This window comes from Oncorhynchus masou, chromosome 12, assembly GCF_036934945.1.
Source record: "Oncorhynchus masou masou isolate Uvic2021 chromosome 12, UVic_Omas_1.1, whole genome shotgun sequence".
Taxonomy (NCBI): Eukaryota; Metazoa; Chordata; class Actinopteri; order Salmoniformes; family Salmonidae; genus Oncorhynchus; species Oncorhynchus masou.
Genome location: NC_088223.1, coordinates 61,980,314 through 61,993,358, shown reverse-complemented (window position 1 = coordinate 61,993,358; position 13,045 = coordinate 61,980,314). Strand labels below are relative to the sequence as shown.

General features: G+C 43.2%; 1 protein-coding gene across 2 annotated transcripts in view; it reads right to left on the bottom strand.

Moving 5' to 3' along the window:
• LOC135550591 (THO complex subunit 2-like) overlaps positions 1 to 13,045 on the bottom strand; it is a 62,615-nt gene that overhangs the window by 7,552 nt on the left and 42,018 nt on the right. For both annotated transcript variants that reach the window (XM_064981538.1, XM_064981540.1), the window contains exons 28-34: positions 9,736 to 9,920; positions 7,744 to 7,919; positions 7,488 to 7,590; positions 5,822 to 6,246; positions 5,631 to 5,689; positions 4,042 to 4,077; positions 835 to 969 (exon numbers count right to left, since the gene is read on the bottom strand). In XM_064981538.1, the coding sequence (XP_064837610.1) occupies positions 835 to 969; positions 4,042 to 4,077; positions 5,631 to 5,689; positions 5,822 to 6,246; positions 7,488 to 7,590; positions 7,744 to 7,919; positions 9,736 to 9,920 (1,119 nt within the window). The remainder of the gene's footprint in view (positions 1 to 834; positions 970 to 4,041; positions 4,078 to 5,630; positions 5,690 to 5,821; positions 6,247 to 7,487; positions 7,591 to 7,743; positions 7,920 to 9,735; positions 9,921 to 13,045) is intronic.

Sequence of the window (13,045 nt, the reverse complement as noted above, 5' to 3'; positions counted from 1 at the left end):
TAACTACACACCATACTCGAAGGGATATTCAATGTCTGCTTACATTTGTTTTTTATCTACCAATAAGTGCCCTTCTTTGCAAACCATAGGAAAACCTCCCTGGTCTTTTGTGGTTGAATCTGTGTTTGAGATTTATTGCTCGGTAGAAAATTACATGTGTGGGATACAGAGATACGGTAGTCATTTAAATAATGTTAAACACTATTATTGCACACAAGTTGAGTCCATGCAACGTATTATGGGACTTGTTAAGCAAATGTTTACTCCTGAACTTATTTAGGCTTGCCATAACAAAGTGGCTGAATACTTACTGACTGAAGACATTTCAACTTTTCATTAATTTGTAAACATGTCTAAAAACATCATTCCACTTTGACATGGGGTATTGTGCAGACCAGTGACAAAATCTCTAATTAATCCATTTTAAATTCAGGCTTTCAAGGGGTGTGAATACTTTCTGAAGGCACTGTACATGTCATTTGAGGTGTGAATGATCATGAGCTATGTCATTATACCCATCATTGCACTTCCCTTGTGAGAATCATGAGCATGGACTGACTTCTTCTGAGGTGGAACCTAAACTCTCTAGGACAGGAAATTAAGTCAAAATCGCAGCAACAACTTCCTCTGGGGGGGTCCTTTAAGGACGGTCAACCATTAGAATCTCACCAGTCTTGACAATCTATGCAAACCTATAACATATAAGTTAGAAGAAGTTGGCTTTTAAGTTGTACATCAAATCAAGATGAGAGCAAGCACCAGATCAATGGGGAAAGGAGTGTTCTTATCTGAAGTCCACCTTTAAATCTCTCCCTTGCCCTCTCAAATACTCACTCTCTTCCTGTCCTTTCGGTCTTTGTCTTCGGTCTTCTTCTCTTTGGAACGGCCCCGGGTATTCTCTGACTCTTTCTGGTCCGTCTCCCTCTCTCTGCTCTTGGACCGCGAGACCGAATTGTAGGTGATGTGGTGCTGTAAGGAATGAGCATACAAATCAAACAAACAAACAAACACAGACTAAAATATATTATATATGTATATATATATTTTTTACATACATTGTATGGCATTGTGCACTTACTGGAGGATGCCTTGAAATGTGTGTGCTGAAACCTGCCTGTTCTCCTCAGTGTGTGTGTGTGCCTATTAAGCCAATAACCTTAAAATAGAAGTCCATATGCCGAGGCAGACCCTGTACATACTATGTGTTGCTGATCATATAAATGAACCGCTAAGTGTCTGACCGTTCCTGGAGGAAAATCTCTAGGGAACGCATAGAAAAAGTTATAGTTAATATAAGGAAATCAGTCAATTTAAATAAATTGATAAGATATCTTTAAAAAAAGGTAGGGTCGTAGATCATAAAACTAGTCAGTATCTGGTGTGACCACCATTTTCCTCATGCAATGCGAGTTGATCAGGCTGTTGACTGTGGCCTGTGGAATGTTGTCCCACTCTTCTTCAATGGCTGTACAAATTTGCTGGATATTGCCAGGAACTGGAACACGCTGTCGTACACGTCGCTCCAGAGCATCCCAAACATGCTCAATGGGTGACATGTCTTGTGTATGCAGGCCACGGAAGAACTGCGACATTTTCAGCATCCAGGAATTGAGTACAGATCTTTGCAACATGGGGCTGTGCATTATCATGCTGAAATATGAGGTGATGGCAGCAGATGAATGTCAAGTCAATGGGCCTCAGAATCTCGTCATGGTATCTCTGTGCATTCAAATCGCTATCGATAAAAATGCAAATTGTGTTCGTTGACCTTAGCTTATGTCCGCCCATACCCCCACTGCCACCATGGGGCACTCTGATCACAACGTTGACATCATCAAACCGCTCACCACACGACGCCGTACACGCTCGTCTGCCATCTGCCCGTGAAGAGTAAACTTCTCCAATGTGCCAGTGGTCATCAAAGGTGAGTATTTGCCCACTGAAGTCGGTTATGAAGCCGAACTGTAGTCAGTTCAAGACCCTGGTGAGGACGACGAGCACTCAGATGAGCTTCCCTGAGACGGTTTCTGACAGTTTGTGCAGAAATTCTTCGGTATTGCAAACCCACAGTTTCATCAGCTGTCTGAGTGGCTGGTCTCAGACAGTCCCGCAGGTGAGGAAGCTGGATGTGGAGGTCCTGGGCTGGCGTGGTTACACGTGGTCTGTGGTGGTGAGGCTGGTTAGATTTAATGACAAATTCTGTAAAATGATGTTGGGAGGCGGCTTACGGTTGAGAAATTAACATTTAATTCTCTGGCAACAGCTCTGGTGGACATTCCTGCAGTCAGTATGCCAATTGAACACTCCCTCAAATCGTCCGATATCTGTGGAATTGTGTTGTTGAAAAAACTGCACATTTTACAGTAGCATTTTATTATCCCCAGCTAAGGGAAAGGTGGATACCTAGTCAGTTGTACAACTGAATGCCTTCAACTGAAATGTGTCTTTCGCATTTAACCCAACCCCTCTGAATCAGAGGTGCGGGGGGGGTACCTTACTCAACATCCACGTCTTCAGCAGCCGGGGAACAGTGGGTTAACTGCCTTGCTCAGGGAGCAGAACGACAGATTTTTACCTTGTCAGCTCGGAGATTCGATCCAGCAACCTTTCGGTTACACAAGGTGCATCTGTGTAATAATCATGCTGTTTAATCAGCTTCTTGATATACCACACCGGTCAGGTGGATGTATTATCTTGGCAAAGGAGAAAGGCTCACTAACAGGGATGTAAACAAATTTGAGATCACAAAATTGAGAAAACATTGTGTGTATGGAACATTTCTGGGTCCTTTTATTTCAGCTCATTACACATGAGACCATCACTTTACACATTGCGTTTATGTTTTTGTTCAGTGTAGTACAATGGAACATCAGGAACATTTTAACAAGATTGACACTACAAAGTTAAACTCTATCCCTAACGTAGTGGTCAGAGGAGAAGTATGGTCTATCATTATCAGTATTCAGACCCCAAACATCTCCCTCCTCAACAACCAGGTCAGCAGTGACTGCAGCTCTATCAAGAGAGCATAGACATCATCCCAATAACTTCACAGTGAACCAGGTAGAACGGGGATGTGAGTCTGGACCGTGGGGGGTAGATCAGAATAGCAGACTAGCACTGTCCGCTGACAGCAGAGCACTGCTATCTGTGCTGCTGTCTAACTTGATACAAATTCAACAAGACAACCATGTACCTGCTGTATGAAAGATTCATCTGACCATCTCTAGCTCTGTCTGTAGGGGGAGAGAGGGAGAATCTCGACAGAGGAACAACTGAGTTATGGCTGATGTGAAAAGAACCTAATACATATGGACTAAGGCTTATAGGGGTTTAAGTGCTGAAAAGGAATGGCAGGCTTTGTTTGGTCTTAAAACAAGCTCATAAAACCTAGAGTGTAATAAAGACTATTAATGTTTTGCTTTAAACGTCTATCAGAAATCAATATGGAACAGAGGCGGGTGGATGAAGGCGTGTGTGAGAGAGAACTAGAGAGACAAGTCCGATATGTGGGCTCAATAGAGGATTACACTCTTTTTCTCAGTGTTTTCCCAGCACATCACACGCATAGCTAATGAGCCTCCGCCCGGGCAGGCATCAGAGACGGCCTTACAAAGTGATCACAGGCAGAGGAAGAAACGCCGCCCGCTTAAAACGCTGCCCTTTCCCCGTCTCTTCTCCCCGGTGGCACAATCAGGACCTTTTCACACAACAGTCTGCCGTCCTGGACAGTCTCTCTAATCTTTCCCATGACTACACTGAACTCATCAACATTTAGTGTGGACGTCTGGCTGCCTGGTACAGAGTGGTCTTAAACAGGCAAGCCTGATCTAAGGTGATATCTCAGGTTTCACTATTCAGCAATGACTTCTTATGCAAGTCAGATTTATTTGGACATTGTCTGCAAAATGGTACATTTTCACATTCAATAAGTGTAATCAAAGTCCTAACTGACCCCCTCCTCATGGCACTTGGAGAAAGAGAATGAAGACAACAGTCAAGGTGAATAGTAATAGAGTAATGTTTAGGAGGAGTCCAAACCTTGGATGCAGAGTCCTTGGGTTCGTTGCTATTGTCCTGTAGGAATGAATGGAGATGACAGATGAGCTGGGGGGGGGTTGTCAGACAGCAGGTCAGGAGAGTCAGGAGGACGGGGGTTTCAGGGGCTGGACGGACCGACGTCACACTTCCTTCCCCCTTGACCTTCAAGGACTAAGGCTTTCACAAGGTTATTAACAGAGAGGAGGGTTCATTTATCTTTAACAGGGGTCATCTCATCAGCTTTACATTAGAAAAACCCTGAGAAGTGAGATGAAAGTGTGTATGATTTTTTTCTATAAAATATTGTCTGGAATTAAATGCAGCATCTCAAAGAGGCCTACAGAACACTGTTCATAGTGCATGTGGTGTAAATCTACAAAACAACTGAGCTGAGTGTGTGTATCTGACAAATTAATTGAATTTTATGTGTGCTCTGCTCTCCTAGGTTTTAGCACTCTGTTGTTGTCACTTACAGTTGAGAATGGATAAGACACAGGGAGCCTATCTCTCTGGTTGGTAGTAAACATTAAGACCTATCACAAGCTTCAAGCGGTTTAGGCAACGCTCCAGCAGATCCAGAAGGCTTCGCCCACACTTTCTCTCTCCCTCTCGCACTTTCTCGCACTTTCTGTGGCGGTAGGCAGGCTTTATTTTCCTCCTGTACTTTTGGCTGGTGCAAAACTGAGGCTCTGGCTCTCCTCTCTTGCTCTCTGTGGGCCTGGGTGCTGGTGGTGCCTGGGGTTCCCACTGCGCGTGCGACAAGGTGCTGAGGGGTGTTGAGGTGGGGGGTTGGTGGTTGTAGGGGGGGGCCACGGGAGCGACTGACTGCATACACATCTTGAGTGGAAGCGTAGGTACAGACTGAGGCTGCATGCGGGCTGTTAAACAGATCAGAGCGAACAGCAGATACCGAGACTTCTTCTGATGACACTGTGCGACTCTGGACTCAGCCCACCGCCCCCCGCTGGATTCCCGCAGATTCAAAGGAAAAGAAAAACACGTCACGCCACTTCAACCAAGAAATCTTCTCAGCTTGCAGAAAATGGGGAAAAAAAACTCTTAATCTTGGGTGCCATTTTGAACGGGGAAAATACCAGGGGATCTTAGACGGGAAAAATACCAGGGATCTTACACGGGGAAAAATCTAAATAAATCTTCTTTTCAGCTTTGCCAGCAAAAAACTAAAAATCTCATGACTTCGGAAGCAATTTTACTTGAGGAAAAATATTGCTCTCAAAAAGAGAAAAAGGGTGGGGGATATAGAAACTCAAATCCTCTCTTCTCCAAGGCACTTTTACTGCTTTTCTTCACATTAAAATAAATTTATATTTCAAATAATCGATATATACATTATTCTCTTGGCTAAGTCCTTGATGATTATCCCCAATCAGGAAATATATTAAGGAAAAGTCCAAATGGAATTCTTTCCAAACTCCCATGGTTTACGAAGGGGATGCCAGACGGGGCTTTCCTGTGTGTATGAGAACTCTCCTCGGTGATCTTGAGGGCCGATGGAACACGCAACAGTTGGGAACGCTCCGGCGGAAAGGGAAGAAACACGGGCTCAGCTTTCCTCAGGCCATACTAACCTTAACAGAGGAAGAGTGGGATGGTGAAGAGTGGGTATCGACTTTTCGCCTTTTGTGATCTGGAAAAAATGACCAAGAGGATTAAATTGAGTTCTCATTTCAACATTCAAACTAGTAGCTGTGATTACCCACTGACAATCAGCAGAAACAAGTATAAGTGCAGAGCCAGTGTTGGCGGTCAGGTTGCGTACCCCTCTCAGATTCAGCAGATTCAGATCGGGGAACTGGAGACTTGAGGGACCCGGACACAGCACTCCTGTCTCCTCCCTTCTCCTTACTCTGGTCTCCTCCCTTCTCCTTAGTCTTGGACTCCTTGGCTCCAGTGTCGCGCTCCCTGGACAGCTCCTTGGGCTCTCCGTTGCCGGCTTTGGCCTTGTTGTCCTCTTTGTTGCTCTTCTCCTCCGCCTTCTGCTTGTCCCTGTCTGCCTTGGGGGTCTTCTCCTTACCCTCGCGTGGCGCCCGCTCCTCCTTGCCGGCTGCTCCTCTCTCGTCCCTCTGCTTCTCCCGCCGGCTCTCCCCCTTCGTCTCTGGAGTGCTGCCTGGAGTCTTCTCCTTCTTCTCTTTTTTCTCCTTCCCACTCTTTTCTTTGTCATCCCTCTCTTTGATGGCTTTGGTGCTGCGGGGGAAACAGAATGGACATTGTTCAGAGTTCAACATTGACAAAATGCAATGATGTGCAGATAAGCAAAAGCCGAGTCTGATTCAACTTCCTCTTCCCCTACACTTAGAGGGGGAAAAAAAATCATAGAGTCCTTATTTAATACCTGGATAGAATCATAGAGTCATTATTTAATACCTGGATAGAATCATAGAGTCATTCTTTAATACCTGGATAGAATCAGAGAGTCATTATTTAATACCTGGATAGAATTATAGAGTCGTTCTTTAATAACGGGATAGAATCATAGAGTCATTCTTTAACACCTGGATAGAATCAGAGAGTCATTATGTAATACCTGGATAGAATTATAGAGTCGTTCTTTAATACCTGGATAGAATTATAGAGTCATTCTTTAATACCTGGATAGAATCATAGTCATTCTTTAATACCTGGATAGAATCATACTTTAATACCTGGATAGAATCATAGAGTCATTCTTTAATACCTGAACAGAATCATACGTTAATACCTGGATAGAATAATACATGAGGCAAAACTTTGGATGTCTAGACTTTATATGGATGGGTTCTGACTCAGAACTTTAAATACCGTTAATTATCAGGTATCTATCCTATTGAAATATTGAGTTCCATAGTCTGGTTTCTACATCAGAAGTTAATATTTGTAGGAAGATTGTATATGGTGAAGGCAATTAAGCTAGAATGTACTGATTAAAGGAAAGGCAATCACATGTTGGCAGGCACTGATGGAGAGATGTGGTTTAGTGAGGAATGGGGGGCCAAGGTCAGGTCACATTAAGGGAGAAGGAACAGTTTATTGCCCACATCACTTAACTTCCTGCCTAGTATAAATATGTAATATTTAAAGAGAAGGGTGAGACTCCACTCAAATTGGGACATATATATACTACTGCCGGTAGGAATATGTCTTTGTCTGTGTAGCTGAATGACCCAATGGGTGAATATACTTGGTTTGAGCTTTACCAACTGTCTGAAATTTTACAAGATTCATTTAGAACCTAACAATATCAACCAGTTAAAAGTGCTGTTAGATTCCAGTCTGGGGATTCAATGACTGACTAATATTCAAACAATTGATTATGTTATTCAGCTTTCTTTTTCTTTTCTTAAAAAAAAAAACTTATTAATGAGCAATAGTGTAATAGTTGAGAACAGTAAATAAATATAGTTGTTCCTCAGCGCTGTTCGCCTCTGTTGGCTAGCCTCCATGCTTACCTGTTAGGAGCACCATTCCCATTGCTGGTGGTCACTTTGGCCACTGTGCTGTTGGCTTTGTTCACTGGCTTTGCCGCCCCCTGAGATTTATCCTTGGATCGGTCTACCAAAACACAAAGCAGCAACAGCATGAACACAATGGTCCTCTCAATAAAACAAATGTCCCCATGCTGAATCAAACTATAACACCTGTCAGGGGGGGGTTCTAATATTTCCCCTTCAGCTTATCTTGTGACAGAAGGGCAGACCCACTCACCAGCGTCCTCGCAGGCTCCCTCCTCCGTCTTGCTGGCGTTGGTGGCAGGCTTGGCTGTGGTGCCAGGGCCGTTCAGCTGGCTGGCAGTGGTGGCGCTACGCACCGGCTGCTCCTTGTGGTGGAACTCATTCTCAGGGACCATGTGCACTTTCCTGCCTTTCAACTGGCCAGAATAGCTGTAAGATGCATGGAGAGTTTACACAAGGTACAGGCAGGGCAATCACACAGCATCACACCCCATACACATGCCAAACTAAAACTCCCATAGACACACCACAGAAACACAAAACTCTCACCTAGGCAAATAATAAGATAATATCTTTTCACTTTCACACACACATGGTTTCCGTTAGCCGGTAATGGCCAGCTTTTATCGAATACAAAATTTGAAAACACAATAAATAAAATTGGTGCCAACCAATTGTCAAAAATAAATAAATAATCCCCTTACAAAAGAAAGCTTTTTAGTCTATTAATCGATGGAAATACATTTGACTGGTCATGATTATCGGTCTATGTGAATTTGCATAATTTAGTGGAATGAAATTGGCGTGTGTGTACAGTATATTCATAATGTATCTTATCACACGTGTACAGCATACAGATAGAGGCTTTGAGTGGAAATTCTGTCAGACAGCGGAAGAGTTGCTGCTACAGCATCTTGAGGTGCTTTCAAGACAACTAGGAACTCTGGAAAGATACAAGGTCAAATCATGACGTCAGCAATCTTCAGAAAGTCGGAGCTCAAGAAAGAGGCCCCAGTTGAATGACCGTTCAAATGACCGTTTTACACAGCATCAAACTGCAAAGGCAGGCAGGCTTGCTTGCTTCATCAGCGCATCACACACACATCTGCAATGAGCTGGAGGTCGTATGCATTTTGAAAACATACTTAACTGTTTGAAACCTGAACGTGTTGATACGAGCCATGTCTTACCTCGCTTCAAAGTAGCCTATTAGACCTCCTCTCTTTCTACATTTCAAACAGATATTTTCATCTCTGTCATATGAAACCGCTCACATGTGCAGTGCCCTTTTGACAACAGTGTTTTCCCGCTAATTGCTTTTGAACATGTTTTTATGTAGCCAAGGCCTACTGGTTGTATGAATCTGGGATCTATCGTCCCACAACTGTTACAGAGACTGTTTGGAACTGGCAATTATTTTCTCGACAAGCTGACCAATAAAACAGGTAGCCTAAACTTTTCTACTATAATAGATTGATATAGGCTAATGATTTTGCTGTTTGTTACTCATCTTATTGGCTGATGAAAAGTAATTGCTTGCAGTTATTCTAACATGTTTAAAGTACACATCAGAATTCAGTAAGCAGATCATTGCATCCTTGACTTGCATGTTCTGTTAATATGAATTACCATATTCTAGATGTGATTTCTGTCATTCTGAGCACTGTCGGTGGAAACCCTAATCAGGTTACACACCCAATGCAAATTAAAATGTTGCCGTCAAATTGCCGGTGCCACATTTTCCAAACACACACAAATTTACACGGGACCCGTGTGTGTTTCTCAGTGAGGATTTGACAGGTACATGCCATAAAGCTTTGTAGAGGATTGTTTTATCAGTCTCCAGTGCTTTTCAGCAGCATCACATGACTAATTGAGTTCCATTAAGCCTCATCCTCTACTACTGACCTCAAGACAAAGTACCTAGATCACTTATCTGATCTCAAAACTCTGTTTAGATAATCCACAAGTACTTCCCATTGTAAATAACATCTGGATAAAAGTGCAACTATACCTTCCCTAATGATAATTCATCCAATACCACTTAATCTATATCCCTGTAGTTAAAAGTACACACCTCTATTTAACACCACCCTTTGTGGGTACTAGCTACACAACAAACTGACAAACCTAACAGCAAAATGCTTGCCACTTGCACTCCACAATAAACTAAAACCCCACAATACTAGTGAACTGTCAGACTGTGCTGCACTGGAAACAACATGGCTGGTGGACTCTGTGTTACCCCATAGCCAAGGCATAGAGGTCTGGCCTCTTCTCCTTCTCCTCCAGACAGATCTTGTGGACGCGGCACTCCAGCGCCTGGCCCAGGTTCAGCACTTTGGGGTAACAAGGCAGGATCTTGGTCAGCACGATGAGGATGTTCCGGATGTGGGTGTACTCCCCCGTCTCCAAGCAGTGGACTGATGCCTGGAGGGAACAGAAGGAGAGAGGGGTATATTGTTACTGCTGCATCCACTGACCTCTGATTATACTGTACATACAGAGGAGACAGGAGTCTTCATGTTTCAGGAGCTTCTCACTCAGAGCGGGTACAATTTCCTGCTAGCATTGTCTGTTACGTTTATTTTTCAAATAAAGTATAACATTCTGAACAATGGTAGTAAATGAATTAGCAACAGTCATCAAAATTGTTAAAAGGTTTAAAAAATAATTATAATAAATTCAACAGTTGGACAATGGATGATGATACTGCAAACTTTTAAAATGTTTAAAATCCATCAGATTTTAACTGAATTATAGCACATAAGACATTGTACTGACACAGACAAATAATGAGTTTGGTGGGAATTCATGGTATTTTATTTATTGTCAAATGTCACCTTATTTTTCTTAGAATGCACTCATATATACATTTTCTAATAGTATCAGGATAAAAAAAATGTGTTCAAATAAAGACAATTATATGTGCCTCATTCATAAACACACCGGGTGTATTTACATATATGAAACATTAACATAAAGGGGTGGTATAGGGAGCAACGACCGACAACCTTGCTCCATCTAGGCCTACCTGCACTCACCTGCGGCGTCTAGACTGACTCATTCATTACGGTTGTTAAGGGCTGTGGTAGTCAAGAAATTGTCATACGATAATTGTCATGCAAATTTCTACTGGTCTCACAGTAATTTACAATGAATTAACATAAACATGTTTGGCCCACCTTTAAAAATAAATAAATAAATAGGCATATATTTTTTTAACCTTTATTTAACTAGGCAAGTCAGTTAAGAACATTCTTATTTACAATGAAGGCCTAGGAACAGTGGGTTAACTGCCTTGTTCAGGGGCAGAACGACAGATTTTTACCTTGTCAGCTCTGGGATTCGATCTTGCAACCTTTCAGTTAATGGTCCAACGCTCCAACCACTGGGCTACCTGCCTAGTCCAACGCTCCAACCACTAGGCTGCCTGCCTAGTCCAACGCTCCAACCACTAGGTTACCTGCCTAGTCCAACGCTCCAACCACTAGGTTACTTGCCTAGTCCAACGCTTCAACCACTAGGCTACCTGTCGCCCACATGGAGCATCTACATTTTAAAAAGTGGAATAAATCCATTTAATATAGCCACACAATATTTAGTTGTGATAGACCTATAAACTTGAGAATGTCTTAGAAATGAAAACATAAGGGCTGCACGATGCAACTTGATAACGATGATTTGGAAAAAGTTGCAAAAAAAGGGATGCACTCTGATCCTTCCAGTGGGGGGAGAGAGACAACTGCATTGCTGCTTGTATAGCAAGAAAGTTACAGGGTATCGACTCAATGGAAGAAAGTATTAAAAAATGCACCTGCTCGCCCGTCCAGAATCACTCCTCTGGACGGTTCTGACTTAGAATACGTGGACAACTACAAATACCTAGGTGTCTAGTTAGACTGTAAACTCACATTAAGCATCTCTAATCCAAAATTAAATCCAGAATCGGCTTCCTATTTCGCAACAAAGCGTCCTTCACTTATCCTCGTAAAACTGACCATCCTACCGATCCTCAACTTTGGCCATGTCATTTACAAAACAGCCTCCAACACTCTACTCAACAAATTGGATGCAGTCTATCACAGTGCCATCCGTTTTGTCAAAGCCCCATATACTACTCACCACTGCGACCTGTACACTCTCATTGGCTGGCCCTCGCTTCATACTCGTCGCCAAACCCACAGGCTCCAGGTCATCTACAAGTCTATGCTAGGTAAAGCCCCGCCTTATCTCAGCTCAATGGTCACCATAGCAGCACCCACCCGTAGCACGCGCTCCCGCAGGTATCTCTCACTGGTCACTCCCAAAGCCAATTCTTCCTTTGGCCGCCTTTCCTTCCAGTTCTCTGCTGTCAATGACTGGAACGAACTGCCAAAAAATACTGAAGCTGGAGACTCATATCTCCCTCACTAGCTTTAAGCACCAGATGTCAGAGCAGCTCACAGCACCTGTACATAGCCCATCTGTAAATAGCCCATCCAACTACCCCATCCCCATACTGTATTTATTTATTTACCTGGCTCCTTTGCACCCCAGTATCTCTACTTGCACATTCAAATTCTGCACATCTAACAATCCAGTGTTTAATTGCTATATTGTAATTACTTCGCCACCATGGCCTATGTATTGCCTTACCTCCCTTATCCTACCTCATTTGCACACACTGTATATATACTTTTTTCTACTTTATTATTGACTGTATGTTTGTTTATTCCATGTGTAACTCGGTGTTGTTGTATGTGTCAAACCGCTTTGCTTTATCTTGGCCAGGTCGCAGTTGTAAATGAGAACTTGTTCTCAATTAGCCTACCTGGTTAAATAAAGGTGATTTAAAAAATAATAATAAATAAAAGACAGGTACTATGTAATCGGATAGGATGATAAATAACTAGCAAGAAGTTAGTTTAGTGCGAGATAAATGGTTACGGTCTCTCCCTCCGAGTCTCAAAGCCAATTTATGCTTGCTGCGGGATTGCAAACCGGAGGCTCCGTACGGAGGGTTTGATGCAATTGTGGTGCCTCCGGAGGCTTGCAGAGGACAAATCGAGCTCCGTACGGCATCACCTTATGCCTCCCAAATTCAATCATGAAGTGATTAGAGAGTGATTAAAGGGACAATAGAGTGCTGAGTACCAGGCCATTAGAGGGCCATGAGCAAGTTCGTTAGGCTACTCATCAGGGCCATTAGCAAGTTTGTTAGACTACTCATCAGGGCCATAAGCAAGCTTGTTAGGCTACTCATCAGGGCCATTAGCAAGTTTGCTAGGCTACTCATCAGGGCCATTAGCAAGTTTGCTAGGCTACTCATCAGGGCCATTAGCAAGTTTGCTAGGCTACTCATCAGGGCCATTAGCAAGTTTGCTAGGCTACTCATCCGGGCCATTAGCAAGTTTGCTAGGCTACTCATCCGGGCCATTAGCAAGTTTGTTAGGCTACTCATCCGGGCCATTAGCAAGTTTGTTAGGCTACTCATCCGGGCCATTAGCAAGTTTGTTAGGCTACTCATCCGGGCCATTAGCAAGTTTGCTAGGCTACTCATCCGGGCCATTAGC